General features: G+C 37.8%; 1 protein-coding gene across 3 annotated transcripts in view; it reads left to right on the top strand.

Annotated features, from left to right (window-relative positions):
• The window catches only part of LOC122827889 (netrin receptor UNC5C-like), a 193,340-nt gene that overhangs the window by 165,007 nt on the left and 9,135 nt on the right, over positions 1-19,198 (top strand). For all 3 annotated transcript variants that reach the window (XM_044110982.1, XM_044110983.1, XM_044110981.1), the window contains 8 exons: positions 1,889-2,080; positions 6,185-6,402; positions 6,984-7,119; positions 7,628-7,715; positions 12,137-12,305; positions 14,844-15,077; positions 17,677-17,826; positions 18,161-18,325. In XM_044110982.1, coding sequence (XP_043966917.1) covers positions 1,889-2,080; positions 6,185-6,402; positions 6,984-7,119; positions 7,628-7,715; positions 12,137-12,305; positions 14,844-15,077; positions 17,677-17,826; positions 18,161-18,325 — 1,352 coding nt within the window. The remainder of the gene's footprint in view (positions 1-1,888; positions 2,081-6,184; positions 6,403-6,983; positions 7,120-7,627; positions 7,716-12,136; positions 12,306-14,843; positions 15,078-17,676; positions 17,827-18,160; positions 18,326-19,198) is intronic.

Below are 19,198 nucleotides of genomic sequence, written 5' to 3'. Positions count from 1 at the left end.
GGAAATGAAGATTTCTAATTAAGTTTGATATTTCAAAACTGTATGTATGTCATGCATTTAATTTAGTCAGTTAAATATTAGACAGTAGTTTATGTTTTTGTGATTCCTAATGCATGTTATCCTATTAAATGTAATTCAGTTTAATTATATATTAAAATTTTTGTTTATTTCTAATATTTATATCAAATTGACATCTCAAAGGGCACACTCACACACTTATGATGGCAAGCTACTGTAGCCCCAGCTGCTCTGAAGCAGTCTGACAATAGTGAGGGTCTTTCCTCCTGGTCTCCCAATGCATGTGTGCGATCTCTTCAGGTACCCTGGATTTCTCCCACTGTACAAAAACATGCGTTTTGCATTAATTATTTACTCTAACATTCCCACTGGTGGGAGGGAGTGCTTGCATGAGTTTTTGTCCTGTGTGTTTGTGTAACCCTGTGAAGAAATGTGACCTGTCCAGCATTTACCCAGCCTCATGTCAGGTGACCACTGAGGATAATTACCAGACTATAAGTATAATATGGTACTGTGGATAGTAGAACTTAATTTTCAACATCTAGCTGTTATACAAGCTTCTCATTCAAAGTCATTAATCAATAAACATCCAAAAAGTACTCATACATTAGAATATCACCATCTCAGGTTGGATTTTGTCCTTCCCTGAGAAGCAGTGTCAATGGAGGCTATGCACGACCCGCACGGCCACCAGAGACGGTCAGTGTGGTTCACAGCTCCCTCAAGTGGCAAATGACTAACCAGCACTCTTAAGCTTTTGTGTGTATCATACTTGTGCACCTCATCAAAGGGTTCACTCATGCATAATCAAGTTCATGCTTTGTGAACTTGCTTTGGTGTGACAACAACAAATCCTTCAGCAATAACTTGGGCTGTTTGTAGGTAAAAGCCTTTTATCTGCTACTCAACTTTAAGGGTGGATTAAAAGGAGTTTCCTATACTTTTCTGGCGTCTTAATAGCTGCACACAAATCCCCTCCCACGAGCTGTAGAGGACATGATTATGAACCTTTTGCTTTAAAGTGTAAGACTCCAATAACGTTAATGTTAAATATGTAGGATTTATTTTTCTCTCTCTCTTCCACTCAGGATTTACTGAGCTTCACTTATATTTTTTTTAATCGCTGCTCTGCATTTTATCCACTCATTTTTTATCTTATTCACCAACCTGTCTGCCAGCTTGTTCTATTTTTGTATGTTCACTCCTCATCTGCTCTTGTGCTTTATTTTAAGACTTTTTCTGACTGCAGCATACTTTCTCCAATTATTTTCACGTCTTTATCCTGTGCTCTCCTAACCGGACTCCTTTAATCCTTTCCATTCGTTATTCATTCTTCCTTTAAGTGTTGGGTTATGCGTTTTTCATTCTACATAATTCAAAATTTAAAATTTCTGTCCCTTCCTCTCTTCTAAAACACGACTCACGAATTACTTTTTCAGTGAAACACCATTAAAGTGCAGGCCAAATTGAAAAAGGATGTTGGGGCTCTTGTAAAATAATTAACAACCCTATTAAGTTTTAAGATTCCAAGCCACTCTTTTTTTAATGAAAGGTTTCTGTATCTCTCTGTGTCTCTGTCTAGACAAATTACCATATAAAACCAGCTGGAGGGCGACTTGAACATTTCATTTGAAATGGAACCTATAGTGGTTGTCCTTTGTGTTTCAATGATAGCGTGAAGGGGATGTAAACATTAAGAATGCCTGAAAGCCTTCAAAAGTATTCCTAGTTTTACTTTACTGTTCTGCAGCATTGCTATATATCCCTTGATCCTTTTATTTCACTCATTGCATTCCTCTTCAGAATGTTTTGCCTCCAGTTCACAGTAAGGTAATCTAACATGTTGTGTGTCTCTTTGTGTTTCCTCTAGCTGCCCCGAGTACAGACGATGTGGCTCTGTATGTGGGTATCGTCATCGCCGTGATTATGTGCCTGTTCATCTCTGCTATCGTGGCACTCTTTGTATATCGCAAGACGCACCGTGACTTTGACTCGGACATCATTGACACTTCAGCACTGAATGGAGGCTTCCAGTCTGTTAATATAAAGACAGCCAGATCAGGTAATATATGAGTCATATTAGCGTTTCACCTAGGAATACGTTGTGAAAACCTGTTCAAAATGAGGTCATGGACAGTACCATGAACTGATCTGTGTACCAATGTCTTCTAAGTCAAATGTTACACAACTGCCAACTATTGTCTGACAGTTGGAAGCTTGCCTCAAAAATTGAGTTAAAGACAGGATAACTTCCCAAAGAAAAGCAGCAAGTCTTTGGCAGAAAAAAAGAATCACTGTGTGGAAACTGTCCTTGTTAAAGTCTAGACTTTACCTTGATAAAAAATGCTGTTGTGGGTCCTTTCAACATTTGAGCAGAAATGCATGCCTCTAAATCTAAACAGAGTTTGCATAAATCCCACACGATGTGAGAAACCAGTAACTTCATACAGATTTAAGGTATTGCTGCTAATGTTTCCTCACATACCTGCTTTGCATATTTGCTTAATTTTTGATTTTCATAATGATCTAATGAGTTATCTCCTTGTGCAATTGAAGTTGGATTTAAACAACTGTTAAGCATAATAATATTTTGTGGACTATACACAGCTAAATGATGGTTTGGCTAATGGCAGATGTGATGTTTTCATGCAAATAATTGTACCTGTCACATCCTCTTTAAGGCCTTTATGCCAGTGTCATTTATTTTCTTTTTTCCCCATAATGCTGTCAGTCTCTGATGGTTTGGATTAATCTATCTCTTCCAGAGACTGCTCTAATCCATCAAAGGAGATCCTCTGTTCCTCTCCCTGTGTTATTCCTCACTCTCTGTTTTTCCCCCTCGTTCCTTCCCATCTGCACTTTTAGTGCAATCAAATTCTCTTTTCATCCGCATTCATCTTTTCATTCTGGTCCCAGGTCCTAGGCTTTATATATGTCTCTACTTTTTTGTCATCACAATCACAATGATGAATGTCTTTCAGTTTAAATTGAGTATATTTTAGACTCTGGTGTGCATGCTATCATTTCTTCCTCTTTGCATGCATATTCAAATATTAAACAGATGAAATTCACGAACAGCAGATATCAGTCAATGCAGATTCTTAAACTTATTGTATTTGATGTGCTGTTATTTTTCAGCAGAATATAAATTATACACAAATTAAAATGTAAAAACAATATTGACTTAGCATAGTCAAAAGTGCATCCATGCAAATGACTGGTAGAAGGCACTTCTACACCCCCACAAATCTGAAATAAATAATTTTCTTCAAATGAACCTCGGCTTGAATTGAATTAAACAGGTTATTTCACTGGGTACCAAAGTTCACAAGTAATTTAAATTCTACATTACCATTCACTGAAAGTACAAAAAATGCCCGGACATCATGAAAAGTCCTGATGCTTAACAACGGCATTTAAATGTGTGAAAGTAAAAAGATAACTTGATCTAAGTTTGACTTATAATGTGTGGGAGCTCAGCTCAGTCAGTGATTCACGAGCCAGAATAGAATAGAATAGAATAGAATAGAATAGAATAGAATAGAATAGAAGAGGAAGGGAGAGAGGACGGTCCCTTGTGGAGCTCCTGTGTGTCTGCAACACTGTGTGACACTGTGTTGCAGGCACATGAACTGTGGTCTGCCAGTTAGAATCATATGCAGACTTATCCAGGACATTAGCCAGACCTTTCACATTCTTTGACTTAAGCCACTCCCAGAGACAACTTTAGAAGCATCTTATCTGAGCTAAAAGGAAAAAGTCAAAGCACTGAGTAGGCCGAAGTCCTATTTTCAGATTAAAGTAAATTTTTGTATTTAATCTGGAAATGAATGTCCCTGAGTCTGGTGGAAGAGTGGGGAGGTGGTGAGTTGATCAAGGTTCACTGAAGTTGAGAGCACTACAGTCATCTGCTGCTTTTGTTCCACTGTGATGTATCAAGTCTAAAGTTATAATGACTGTCCTCTATGAAATTCTAGACCACATTGCCCTCCCCTCTGATGACAGGCTTTATGGAGACCCTAATATTATTTTCCATCAGGACCTGGCACATGTCCACCCTGCCAAAAGTACCAATAACTGTTTTTATGACCATTATATTGCTATATTTGATTGGCCTGAAAACTCACCTGACCTAAATCACATAGAGAATAAATGGGATACTGTCAAGAATAAGATGGTAGATGTCAGATCCAACAATGCAAATGACTGCTACTAAAATATCCTGGGCTTCTTTAACACCTCAGCAGAGAGACAGTGGTCTCCTCTAAGCAATATTGAATTGGTGCAGTAATTCATGCATAAGGAGCCCCGACTCAATACTGAGTATAATCTAAAGTATGTCAACAAAGTTTTCAGTTATCTGACATTCCTGTGTTAAAAATAATAATTTTGCAGTAGTATGGATGATTGTAATTTTTTTTTAAGAAACAAAGGTTGGGTCTTCATCAACTGTAAGGAATTCAAATCAAATTTTATATAATTTGTGGCAGCTCTAGTCTCCCGTTTTCAATCACTAAGACTTGTTTGTTGGCTTTTAAAGACACTTTTCATTCAAAGCAAATCCTCAGCACCGTTTGCAATGGATCCAGTGTTTGTGTTTGTATAGCAGCTTGTGCCTTGATGATTGGACTTTCACTCACAGTTTACAATGAAAACGAGAAAGTGAGGTCAGAACAGGAGCAAAAACAAACGGCAAACTATAAATAAATGTATGCATTCAGTGCTGAATGTCTTACGTAGAGACAGGGCGACATTTTATCTGTGAAACATTGAGATGCTTGTCACTCTGCACTGAGGGACGACTTCTGATTGCTAATAATGAGGCATTATCTCCTTGAATGTCTCTCTCTGTCTTTCTCTCTGTGGTTTTCCTCTACTTGTTAATTAAATTTCAGCAGGGATTATTTGGCAGGAATACCCATTGGCTTTAAGGGTAAACAGCATGGAGGTAAAGTAAGTAGAGGGCTGATAGCTGACAGGTGCATGTGTGTGTGTGCGTGTGCGTGTGTGTGTGTGTGTGTGTGACTGTGAGGAAGGGAGGTCATGATGAGTGACTTTAAAATAGAAATTGAGGGTCTCTTGGAGGGAACAGCAGGATTCCAGGTGCTATGCACCAAAAAAATTAACCTGGTATGAACAAAGCTGGATTTGTTCTCAGTAGGTAACTGGCCTTCTGTGATCAAAGCAAAATTTAGCAAGTTGTGAGGATTTTAATTATGGATAGGCCTCCTGCCTTCGTAGACAGTATGTGAATTATTAGATGAGACTGCTCTGTATCATTTGTGAGGTAATGGAGCGAACAAATTACAAGCTGCTCTAAATTATAAACTTTTTTGTGCAACTTGGTGATTGAAGTAAAGAAAAAGAAGTCTTGCGTATCCTTTGATGGAAGGTTAACCTTGAGAAAGTTGTCTCTTCCTTTGTTTCTGGATGTCAGCCCTCTTTGACAGACATCCAGAGTGACACTCAGACTAAGACCTTTGCCCAGGGCCTTGGAGATGTGAGGCTTTAAGTCAGGTCATTATTAAAAGAAGGCCTCATCTTTCAACAGTTCACAGATACTGTTGTAATATATTAATATGCTGAGTGCAAGTTACACAATTCAAACTTGAATAGCTCTATTTACAGAACAGAACAAAAAAATGCTGACTTCTGAGCTTGTATGTTTTCTAGTTTCCATACATTTTGTTTGTGATAAACACAGATATGGTTCTTCAATAACAGAGAGACACATGTAGAAAGTGTGCTCTGTTAGGTTTCCTCCCTCAAAGCTAGTTAAACTCAGTTTATTTGAGTGTTGCTTACATATTCCCAAACTACAACAAGTGTAGTTTGGGAACCACTTTATATGGCAAGCAGGTATACCCATTTACAATCCAAATCTTGCACGTTTTGACACACTATGGTACCAACATAAAACACCTTATCGACAGTCATGCCTCCCCTTTGCCCCTTTGCTTACTTCCCTTTCTCCTCCTCTCTGTTTTTTTTAACAAAGTGGACTCACCTGCAATGCTGACAAACAAAGATATTTTACTTCACCTTTCACCGTCCTCAGATGATATTTTCTCTTGCTCTGACTCTGGTGCCATGTTGCTTCTTCTTTCTTTTAAAGTATTAACAAAATGAAATGTTCTCATCCAACCTTTTTGATATGTCCTTTCAGCTGACCTACTGACTGCCCCTCCAGATCTGACAAATGCAGCTGCTATGTATCGTGGCCCAGTTTATGCGCTTCACGACGTGTCTGATAAAATCCCGATGACCAACTCCCCCCTTCTGGATCCTCTTCCTAACCTGAAGATCAAAGTCTACAACTCATCAGGTCTGGTCACACCACCAGATGACCTTGGTGGGGACTTCACTTCAAAATTGTCTCCTAAGGTAATATTCCAAGTGCAGGCTCTAACAGAGGCAGGATCTTCCAACTTAATTTGATCTTTTCTCTCCCCAATGTTTTATGTTAATCTCTTTGCTATAACAGCACATAATAAAAGAGGATTTGAAAATGTAGGTATTTCAGGTCAAAGACAAAACAAACTCTGTTAGTATACATATATCTCAGTGCCCTAGTTTCTTTCCTCTGCTCTACAAACTACATTCCAAGCACAATAGTCCCAAACAGTTGTCCCAAACAGAGATGGAACCACTCAGATTCATCACAGGACTGGACCTGAGGCAGTACAAGAGTTAAGAGTGGTGATGATCTCATTCAATCTTATGGCCATTTGATTCTTACTGTAATAGCTTTTAAACTTATCTGTATCTGTAAGCGAACCTGCCTCATGTGAGTCACAGACCAGAGCTATTTGTTGCAGCACTCAGTGCATGTCAGCTTGTAACGCATCTTGGGCCTTTTTCTTCCTCAACATTTATTGTAATTCTTTCTATTGTCCTTGAAATGAAACTTTGTTTTGCTTCTGTACAATGGCAGTAAAAGCATTTTGATTCTGTTTTATCCCTAGGTTACTCAGTCTCTGTTGGATAACAGTGACAGCCTAAACATTCGCAGCCAGAGTTTGGCCCGGACAAGAGATCCCTCCTGCACTGCTCACGGATCCTTCAGTAGTCAGGGAGGACACCTCATCGTACCCAACTCAGGTTAACGTTGTTCAAGCACAGCTCAGTGCTAAGCATTGATTTTATATTCTGTCCTTTAAAATTGCATGTCATTTACCAAGATTTAAAGAGTCAGGATTTTATTTAGGCCTTTTAAATAATAATATATTAAATTATCTGCGACCACTGAGAAAAGTAACAAAGTGAATATTTTTCAACAAGAAATTATGATGTGTATCAACACATCAATATATATGGAAAAGTCAGTTTATTTTTCATGAATTTATTTTAAAAATAAATTTAAAATTAAGGATTTGAATTAAATCACTAATAATTAGAACACCTCCATAACGTACTTTAGAAGATAACAATCTGCACATGTTTTATATAATTAAGGAGGAGAACTTACTTGAAAAAGACAAACAAAATGTATCAGAGTGATAAAATGGGGACTGGTTGTGCATTCAATGATTCAGTTGTGCATCAGTACATTAATAACTGTAAGGAAACTTATTTTTGCCTTTGTCTGTGTTGCCCTACTTATCCGCAGGTGTAAGCTTGTTGGTGCCAGCAGGCGCCGTCCCACCCGGCAGAGTGTATGAGATGCATGTGACCGTGCACAGAAAGGACAGCTTAAGGTAAGTTTAGCATTGCTCCTTTAGTTTGAACAAGAAACCTTCTTTCTCGTATCAAATTTTGCTCCTTCTTTGTTAGATATTTATATCTTCCCTGGATTTTATTCTTAGAGAGTACTTTCTGCTACACCATGTTCCAAATTATTATGCAAATTGGATTAAAGTGTCATAAAGATAAAATTTTTTGTTGTGCTAGTAAATTTATAGATAGCATTGTGTGTCAGGACTCTTTGAGAGCTGGTTGATTAGTTTGTCTGCTGAGCTCAATTAAAGGAAATCTACTTAAGAAGGATGTTCCACATTATTAAGCAGGCCACAGGCTTCAAGCAACATGAAGATTAATTTTCAAACAGACTTCTTCACTGATTACTGCTGTGCAACCCTGGATGGTCCAGATGGACGCAGTAGTGGATTGGTGGTGGATGGACACCACCTCCCAACACGGCTCTGACGTCAGCAAGGAGGTGGTGGAGTCATGCTGTGGGCTGAAATCATGTGGAGAGAATCACTGGTCAGCCTCTTCAGAGTCCCTGAAGGTTTGATAATGACCTCAGCAAAGTAAATGGACTTTCTGACTGATCACTTTCTTTCATGGTTCAAAAACAAGAGCCGAACCTTCAGTAGCAAAATTATCTTCATGCATGACAATACACCATCTCATGCAAGGAATACCACTGTGTCATTGGCTGCTGTGGGCATGAAAGGGGAGAAACTCATGGTGTGGTCACCATCCTCCTCTAACCTCTGACCTCAACCCTATTGAGAACCTTTGGAGTTTCCTCAAGCAGAAGATCTGAGGGTGGAATGCAGTTCATATCAAACCAGCAGCTCTGGGAAGTTATTCTGACATCCTGCAGAGAAATTCAAGCAGAAACTTTCCACAAACTCACAAGTTCAATGGATACAAGAATTGTGCTGTGATATCAAAGAAGGTCCTATGTTAACATGTAACTTGGTCTGTTTAGATGTTTTTGATTGAAATAGCTTTTGATTTTAGTACATGTGAACACTTAATGCTGCACAATCAAAGAATGACTGTTTGCAGTTCTTTATAATCCATAAAATGTTTAGATAATCTGCATAATAATTTGGATCATAATAATTTGAGTTTTTTATTTTTGAAAAAAATACTGTTCTTATGGGGAGCTTTGTTCAGTAAAATTTGATTTATACTGTCATAGTTCATGACTTGAAAATTATATTGACCATCATTTGCATTGATCATTAAAGAAAATCTGAGAAAATCTCACTTGCATAATAATTTGGAACATGGTGTATTTCTCCCTTTCATACATACTACTTGTGTGTGTTGCTTGTATTGCAGTTTTCTCCAATGTAGCATGACTTAAGGAGACAAAAAACATGTCATGTGTTAAGTTATGATGTTATTTGTAATGGCAGTATATGTGTATTTAATTTATTTGTAGTATGTTTACATACAGTACGCTCTGTTGTAATTTATTCAGCAGACTTCATCTGATACCATCAAACAACTAATTCCATCTGTGAAATTAAGATCAGCATATCTGACACATTAATAATGAACTCGTTAGTTTCATAATCTGTATTGTAATTTATTGAAATAATCCTTATTAGCATTTTCTTAAATTTAAAGCCAATTCTATGGTTAAATGTGAGGCACTTCACATTCATTATTTCCAAATATGTGAAACTTGAACTGACTACAGTGCAACCGATTTACATTTGTTTCATGTGGTGTTTTGGGCCCAAAAGCAAACATGTGGCTTTTAAAAGTAAACACTGCAATATCTGTGTTTGCACATTAAATAAGATTAGTGGCTAGTTTGGGTATTACTGTAATCCTATTACTTCTACTATAATCCTTTACTCCTAAATCATGTACATGTTGGAGTTTGAACCCTTTATAGTGTACAAGAGACAAGTGAGAAAATTTAAATATTTTTACTTTCATTTTTGTGAAACTGACTGCACACGTTGGTTGCACTGCAGACTTTCCTAAACCAAAACTGAAAACACCGGCTTTGGTATATAAAAAATTGAGACTTGCTGTCAATAATTGTTTGCGCGAGTGAACCTTTTAAAGATTCTGTAAAACTGTAAGACACATACTCTGAGCCATCAACTCCGTTCCAGGGCATTTCTTAATCAATGTCGATCGATGATAATTACAACCTTTGTTACTTGCTGTAGTGTTTCTAAGAGTCAAACGTCTCCTGTGTCCTCTGTCTTCATCTGACTCAATTATTGGCAAGCAAACTCACAAGGCCAGCTTCATTGACGTACTGCAGCAGTAAATTGCAAACAAGAATTTTGTACTTTACTTTATTATAGCATAAGGGATTAGTTCTGCTGCTCACACAAACACACACCCACACATTTGTTTTGACTGATAATAATGTTAGAACAAAATTATAAAAATAATAACAATACCATTCGGAGCTGGACCACATGGTTCTGGCAGAGAGAATGGGGCTGAAAATCAGAGTGATGGGAAAGAGGCCTTCCAACCTAATAATTTCATTATCAAAGAAAAATAGTCAAAATACCAGTGGGAATATGGAAAACCTAACCCCTACCCCAAAACTTGGAAAAACCTTTCCCCTGGTTAGAAATTATTTGAAAAGTATAATCTCATTATACAAAAGGAATGGGTAATTTACCACTTATTTATAAGTAAAAGAGTAAATAACTAGGGGAGTAGAATCAAAGACTGTAGCTGCAATCAAAAGGCAAGAAGGTTTAACTCTAGCTTTCATTTTCCCTCCTCACTTGAACAAGTCAATATTGAGATAGATCGGCTGAATCAATATTACTGATAAGAAGTAGCACCCCATGAAAACAAAAAAATACACATTTGATCTCTGACCTGTACATGTGGTATATTCTGAAGCTTGTGGGTTAATAATTACCCTAATTTGTTATTTACAAGAATTATGTTTTAAAGTGTAGAGATTACAGAAGGCTTTTAAATAAGGAAAACTAATTAAATCCAATATGCTTAGCTTGACATTTTTAGCAAAGGTTGACAATAGGAGACACCTATTCTGTTTCTGTACTGTAACATAAAAGCCATTAGTCACTAAGTGCTTGAGGTTTCAATGCCCAGTTGTGCCATAAAAGGCAGAGAGAGACGACGATAATTTTCTTTCTGTCTTAACTGGAAAGTACTGACTCCAACTGGGGCTGACGGGGCTGTTCCTTCTCCCAGTGAATCTCTGATGCTCTGATTTCTGTTTTTTGATTCATGCATCACACTTATTTTGTTATATTTTCTGTTGGACTGATGCTTACTAATCCTATGCAATTCATTTCTTTCCAATCTCATTTATTTATGTTGGTAAAAGATATTTTTTTTTCTTTAAATAGTTAATTTTAGACTTGTATGCAAATAAATTATGAGATATTTGACTATTGGATAAAAAATGTATTATTCTGTGACGTGAATGTTGACATAGGTAAACAGAGACCTTCCACAAGAGGAATGAGAGTCCTTTGACCAATTATGTTAATAGAAGGTTGGGTGGAAGGAAAAAATATAGTACAGCCTTGAGATGAATGTGGAGCAAAGCCCAGTCAAGAATTTGGGTAACGTTTTACAAGGCACACACTGCAACTGGAGTTAAAACTCCATAGTTTCTCCACAGGGTTTATATGGAGAAACTATGGAGTATTGTCAAGAGGAAGATAAAAAACTCAACACACAACGTGAAGTTTGCAATAAAAGCAACCTGGTTTTCCTTAAGACGTGAACAACGATGCAATAATTCATGCAGAAATAGTCCTGACCAATTACTGAGTGCATACTGTGTTAATTATATGGACAGATTTATCAGCAGACCCATAATTCTGTATAAAAATACTTTTCATCATGTAACATTTGTTATATTCAAATATTCAGAGAAAATTTATTTAGTTTTTCAATTGTATTAAGCCATAATTATTTAAATGAACAGAAATAAATACCAAAATACATTCACTCTGTGTCCAATGAATTTATATAGTATAGTTTCACATTTTTTATTAAAATATTGATATGAAGTTTTTAGAGATATTTTAGTAATTATGCTTTAACTGTACATATAAAAACTTTTACAGGGCAATTGTACGAGAAAAAGGCTGCAGCTGCACAAATTTAAAGACAGTGGTCTTCATCCTTCTTCGGATGTATTCATTCATCAGAAGTGAAACCGACTAGTTCCTGGTTGGCAGGAGATAATTTAAATTGATTTGATTTTGCCAGGAAAAAAAAGTTGTTCTTAAGCTTCACCTTTATTTTCATAGATCACTTTTTGAATTGTGTGGAATCACGTCATAGACATATGAACAACCGTGACACGTTTTTTTTTTCATTCAAACTTTACTGTAACTGTTGTGCCACATACAGGCTGTTGGATGTCTTCTCTCTTCAGTCATTTCACCTAAGTGTTATCTGTCACTCCCAGACCCCCGGTTGAAGACATCCAGACAGTTCTCAGCCCAGTGGTGAGTTGTGGACCCCCAGGAGTCCTGCTGACTAGACCAGTGATCCTCACCATCCACCACTGTGCAGACAATGTCCACGAAGACTGGCTCATACAGCTCAAGAACCAACTGCCCATGGGAGAATGGGAGGTAGGTGTTCAACACTGTGTGTTGTTTTCTTGTGTGCCTTTTGTATATTGAAATTCTGTTACAGAGCTTTTATCACAGGTTTCGTCTTGTGTGCAGATGGTTTATTTAATTCAATTTAATGTAGATATTACTATGTGGATGTGCCAATGCGATGAAATACTGCACAAAACAGAGAGTCTGTTGATGAATTATAAATAATTACACAGCTGAACCAGTCCTCTGACAAATTATTAATATGTGGTCATGAATACACACAGCTTATGCACACAGACATGCACACTTAGAAGAATAAGCTGAATTACACAGATATGGTGTGTATCCGGTGAGGAAGGGAGAAGAAAACGAAGAAAGGAAGAGGAAATGCAGTAAACAGAAAGTGCCTACAGGCTAGTAGACAAGCAGGGGGTTGAAGACTCCTATCAGAGGCAATTTGTTATGCTCCTGCTATCCTCCTCTTCTCTCATCTCACTTCTTATGTGTCTTTTCCTCCTTTCTCCTGTTCCCTTCTTCTTCCCCCTTCACCTGTCTCTCAGCATGAAGCCTCTACCTCAGCAATCTATTCCTTGTGTGTGAGAGTGAGACTGCATGAGTGCGGGTGCACATGTGTGTGTGTCTGTCCTTGTGTGTGGGTGTGGGTGATAAGGCTGTCTTGCAGCATCGCTGTGTCAACAAGGCCCCCGTATGCTGTCTTCTGTTGCTTATCACAGCTCAACACAATGTCTCTGCACAATTAGCCATGCATAAGATTCGGTGCGCGTGCGTCTTTGTGTGTGCATGTATGAGAGGGGAACGCACAGAAGAGGTTTCAGAGCAGACTGAATAAAGATGAGAAAACTGAAAGTGGAATTTCATCATGAAGTCGATTTGTTTTTTTTTTTCTCTCATTGCTGTAGAACATTCATTTCCCATCAGAAAGTTTTCCCCAAAACAGGCCGAGGGAGGTAATTGAATTCCCCTCATATCGGGAGGAGCAGCCACGGTTGTGATTACCAGTAATAACAGATTCAGACCATATTGCTTCCCTACCTCTCTGTATTGATTTAGCTTGTCTGTAGGAACAGAACTCCACATGAACTGCAAATCGAAGCGCAGTGTTTTTATCACATGTGAGCATGTAGGACTCATTGATTCCACAGTGCACCGGTGTCAGCAGGCATGGACTCATGATTTCACTCACACGACTAAAGATGCAGCCACCAAATTAAAAGGAACTCCTAACTATTTAACTACAACAAAAAGCTCTTATTTACAGTGTCATGCAGAAAGTAATCTGATTCCTTAAACTTTTTCCCCTTTTGTAATGCTATGGTCATAAAGCTAATGATGTCAATATAATTTGTTTCCCCCTAATAAATATCACGTTACTATTACTAAATAATGTGATGCCTGTGAAGAACCTATATCCCAAGCACAGTCAATGCACACCACACTAAACTTGTGGTGTGCATTAGTTTTTCGTCCCCCTTACTCTGGTAACATTAAAACAAAACTCTGACAGTGTGTTCACACCAAACTCATTACGCTCGCCAAAAACATGTTCAACGCTTCAAGTTCAACATGTGCTCTTTGAATGCAGACGCTAGACATTTTGCTCTACACCTAGCAACTCATGCATCAGGCTCATCTGGTTTACATTCAAAGTCTATGTGGAGGTCAAGGATGTGTCAGACGCGTCAAAATCGCTCTTGCCGTTGTTTTCTGTTGCTGGCCTATTTGTCAGACGCGTCAGAAGCGCTTGACGCTAGATGTACGGGTGCACCGCGACGCGCCTCCACATAGACTTTGAAAGTAAACGAAACGCACCTACCATGCGAAACGCTTTTGGTGTGAATGCACCATGAGCCATCAGCAATAGCTGTTATCTACTATCAACTGTACAGCTGTTCTGCAAGGCTTTGGAGTTTTGTTATCAATCTCTTTGAACATCTCACAGTGGACTCCACAATTTGTTGTTCAATAATTTAGCACAACTAAACTTGTAACACAACTAATGGTAGGTTTTGTCAAACATTTCTGTCCACTTAAACAGAGGCTGTGATCTGAAAGGCTGCTTTTCTGATGCATGGCAAGACCAACTGGCAGAATGTCACAAGCCATTGGGGAGATAATAAATGCGTGGTAGAAGATCAGAATGAAATCCAAAACTTTTTGGTTTCAACGCAACATGCTCTACGGGCAAAAATCTAACAATGCAAATAGAGCCCACGGTGAAGATTAATGGGTGTAGCATTATATGGTAGGAATGTTTGTCTTCAGGACAAACAAGGAAGCTGCTCAAAGTTGAAAAATGTTAAATGGGGACTATTTGCACAAAAATATAAGAAGAAAACCTTTTAGGGACTGCAAAAGATTTGAGACTTAGGTAGATGTTCAACAGTAAGTAGGGCAGTCAGGGCTACTGCAAAATGGTTTAGATCAAAATATATACATTTGTTAGATGTCTAATCAGTGCTTTGAGCTAAATGCCATTGGGGATTTGTCAGCATGACAATTTTAAAGAATAATGATGTGATTTTTTTGTGTGTGTGGTCTCCACAGGATGTGGTTGTGGTGGGAGAGGAAAACTTTACCACCCCCTGTTATGTGCAGATGGATTTGGAGGCATGTCACATTTTGACAGAGACACTGGGGACGTACTGCCTGGTGGGCCAGTCAATAGGCAAAGCAGCTGCTAAGAGGCTCAAACTGGCAGTTTTTGGGCCCGTATCATGCACAACTTTGGACTATCACATCAGGATTTATTGTTTGGACGACACTCAGGATGCACTTAAGGTAATGTGTTAAAACTCTATGTACTCAAAGTTCAGTTTATTTAAAAAATACTTGATATTAAAGGTATTATTGAAGCACAAACATTTGCCAAGTGTTTTGAATGCTGCAAAGCAGTAAAGAGTTCTTCTTTTTCACCAGTCATATTAATATTCCTCTCATGATTTGCATTTGAAATGAGCTGTATTAGAGCTAAAACAAAATGGATTGTATAAAGTCATGAACAGAAGCATCTTCACCCCTCGTCTTGTGGAGATGTGCTGAGAAGCAGTAAACAAAACAGGTCAAGCAATGTCAAAAGAGAGATGCATTAGAAATTTAAACAAATTCAAAGCACCGGAGGGGCCATCTGATAAGGGAGATTAACATTGGTAATTTATTCGTGCAATGATAAGTCAAGTGTCACTGTGGAACACAGCCATGCACATAATCGCGTAAACATCAACACACTCCGTTTTACCAGTTCAAGCAAACAGTTGTAACTTGAAAACAAAGTTCAAAGTTGGACTTTTAATGATGAAAAGTTTGCGTGGGTTAGCTGAAGTTTGAGAGCCGACTAAGTGAAGTTTGTCTGAGGTTGATCAGAGAAAAGAAAGGAGGCATCAAAGCTGTTCTTGCAAACTTATATCTTAGTGTTTTGGGGCCATCATTTGATTATTTTTCCTGCAATTCAACAGCCTTTAACTGTTACCTTTTCTGCATTTATGTTTATACACCTTAAGGTGTCTGAAATGTACTCTTGTAGGAGTTGTATAGATGGTTTACATTTCTTATGGAAGTTTGGTTGATTCTTTTCTTCTCAATACAGACTTTTTAATCACATTAAATCAAATTCTCACTGAAGAAATAAAACAACTAAGGCACAGCCTTATATTTTATGCTGATTTGTTGCCATAGTTCCACAATTCTTTCAAACAGTGATAGCAAAAGAGTTTGAAATATCAATTATGTATGACTTCCTTTACTTTTCAGTGCAAGAAATGTGTGCAATTTAAAAATTTAGAGAAGACTTGTGGGTAGGGGAGACTTCCCACTAGTTTTGTTCATTTAAACATTTTATAATATACTTTAAACATTACTTCAAATGATAAATAACAGATAAAACATATTTTGTGCCACAAAGTGGAAGTGCAAATCAGTGCAGCACTGAGACTGTCTTCAATCTGCATGCAGACCTCAGGCTGCAGCAGACACTTAGCCCATTTTAATACTTCACCTTTTGATTCAGTGTTCAGTAGACAGCTTGAATTGAAAGAAGCCAGTCATGAGGGGACATTTTGAAGAAACAGCAGTGACTCTTTCTATGTAAAGTTTCAGACAAATTTGTTGTGGTAATCTATTGGTATATAAGCCAAACTTCATCTTCCTTTTCCCCCATGTGCTTAAACATGACAGAAGCTAATTTCTTTGAGTCACTGGCCACCAGACTTTAGCTGGCACCAATATTTATTTTATTGCCTTGCACAGTAAAGGAAGTGAAAAAAGAAAGAAAACCACAGCAAGGAACCTCATTTTGAGGGGTCACCAAGAAGGCTTTCACTTTGATCTTTATTGTCATTGACATTTAACACTGGGATGTTGTGGCTGTAGAATAACCAGCAATAAAAACAACTTTGAGACTATCAAAAAATAAGAGGCTGTGACTGAAGAACTCCTTTTCTGTTCAGCTTGAACATTATGTTGTTCGGTTTACGTTGTCTTATACCAAACAAAGAAGAATCTTCCAAGCAATTAAGACTCTAAGGGTATCCTTTTTTCTTATGTTCTTTCAGTAATGTCTAAAGTCATGCTCTAAAGCAGGTTAAAAGTAAAACAGCAGCAAAGAAAATAGAAAAGTTCATAAAAGACATCACAAAATCTTAGGAATATCTGGACTTTTCAAAAGATTCTGAAGGGCTCTGCGAGTAATCTAAAGATGGTTTGTTTCTCAGTCTATCAGCTACTTCCAAACATATAGCTAATAAATTACAAAAATGATTCAATAGTTATAAAATCAACTTTCTGCTGTGGTTTAGGGTTTGCCCATCTCAGTCTCCAGACCGATTGTACATGCAATGCAAAACCTCTGAGTTGAGCTGAATTAAGCACAAGCAGGAATCCAAGTTTCAGAACAATTTATTGACAGTGGTGTACCAGGAATTATGTAACCAGCAATATTTGTTCAAATCAGAATTTTCCCAACATTGGAATATACTCCTGAGTAAATGTCCATAAATTAAGGATGATTTATTATAAATATGTCAGTATGAAAACAATGTTTGTATCCTAGCATGAAAAAACACTGAACTGTTCTTCATTTACTGTGTCTATTTCTGCTTCCTCTCTAGTATTTTACCACAGAAGTCTACTGACAATTAAAGCATTGATAATTAAGATTAAAGAATGGTTTTTGGTTTATTGCTGCACAGCTTTGATTAAATCCAAGGAGCACAACGAGAAATGAAGGAGTTTGTCATTGTGAAATAAGAGCCCTGTGCAGTGGTTTATGGATCACAAAAATGTCAAACCTCCAGATAAATTTTTATGTAGTTTTGTTTTATTTATTAATTTTTTTTCTCGAGGGAAGAATTGTGCTTTTTAATTACTGGATCTTCATATGTAGGAGGTTCTTCAGATGGAGACTCAAATGGGAGGGAAGCTACTGGATGAGCCAAAGACTCTGAACTTCAAAGACAGCACACACAATCTGAGGCTGTCGATCCATGATGTGCCACACACACACTGGAAGAGTAAACTTATTGCAAAATATCAGGTGAGGAAAATGCAGGGGTCAATATAGAAATTATCGGGCGTGCTGTGGTGGTGTAGGGGATAGCGCAACCCACATTTGGAGGCCTTGAGTCCTCGACGTGGCAGTCGTGGGTTCGATTCCCGGACCTGGTGACATTTGCCGCATGTCTTCCCCCTTTCCTGTCAACCTACTTTAATATAAGGGACACTAGAGCCCACAAAAGACCCCCTGGAGGGGAGAAAAATATATATATAGAAATAATCATACTCAGTAGTACTGTATATCTTTGTTTTTATATGCAACACTGATTTATGTAATACTACAAAATGCTCTGCTACCCCTGCATGCTTTGCAGGAGATACCATTTTACCAGGTGTGGAGTGGATGTCAGAGAACTCTTCACTCCACCTTCACGCTGGAGAGACTGAGTTCAGCCACCACAGAGATCAGCTGCAAGCTCTGTGTTCGGCAGGTAGAAGGAGAAGGCCAAATCTTTCAGATCAGCAGCACATTAGAAGAGGTATGTTTCTAGTTTTTCTTTTGCAAATCTAAATATTTCCACAGATTAGAACCCAAGGTGCATGAAAAAAAGCAAACTCAGTCGTCTTATGCTGATGCCGCTTGTTCAAAGTATCACTGGTGGTAACTTACCTGCATGTTCTTTGTCATACAATAAAGATCCTAAAGTCATAAAGTTGTTTTTTTTCTTCTTCTCTCCCTGACTGCGAGTCAAGGTACCTGTTGTGGTTCTGTGACTCTGCTTAATAATTCATACAACCACTACAGGTCCCGTCATGTGACAGGAATAAATCTTTGATTTTGTATTGGAGTATAACCACAAAGTCACAGACAGTATGTGTGTCTGTCAGTGAACAGGTTTTTATTGCTGCAGCCTTTTATTATTATCAATCTTGGCATTTTCAAATCATAAATATACAGTTAAATTGATGTTTTTCTCTTTCCACAATGAAAGAAGTAAGAAAATTGTCCTTTTTCCTGCTTGTTTCTTTACTGGTTAATTGGCAAAATGAGCATAACAGCCAACAAGTTTTCTTAAGGAACTGAATGTATAATAAAAGCCAGAGCTCTGATATGCCTGTTTATGTTCTTGTACGCATTTTCAAATCTTCAGCAGTAATTGAATGCAGGCAAACATTAGGCTCAAGGCCACATGTAAATATATATAAATATATATATCCAATATATACATGCTGGTGGAGCATATATAGTATCCTCCACAAGCTGACAATGTGGCAGCCATTCTCAAAAGCCATACTTATCACAACCATCAGAGGGCAAATCACAGTATTGAAATGTAATTTATATAACATTTATTGTTTATGACATGATTGCACAAAAAGAACTAAAGGGTTTGTGTGATTGAGTGAGGCCT

This window comes from Gambusia affinis, linkage group LG03 (assembly GCF_019740435.1).
Source record: "Gambusia affinis linkage group LG03, SWU_Gaff_1.0, whole genome shotgun sequence".
In the NCBI taxonomy this organism is placed as follows: Eukaryota; Metazoa; Chordata; class Actinopteri; order Cyprinodontiformes; family Poeciliidae; genus Gambusia; species Gambusia affinis.
Note: the sequence above shows the minus strand (reverse complement) of the source record. Positions and strands in the feature narration are given on the sequence as shown.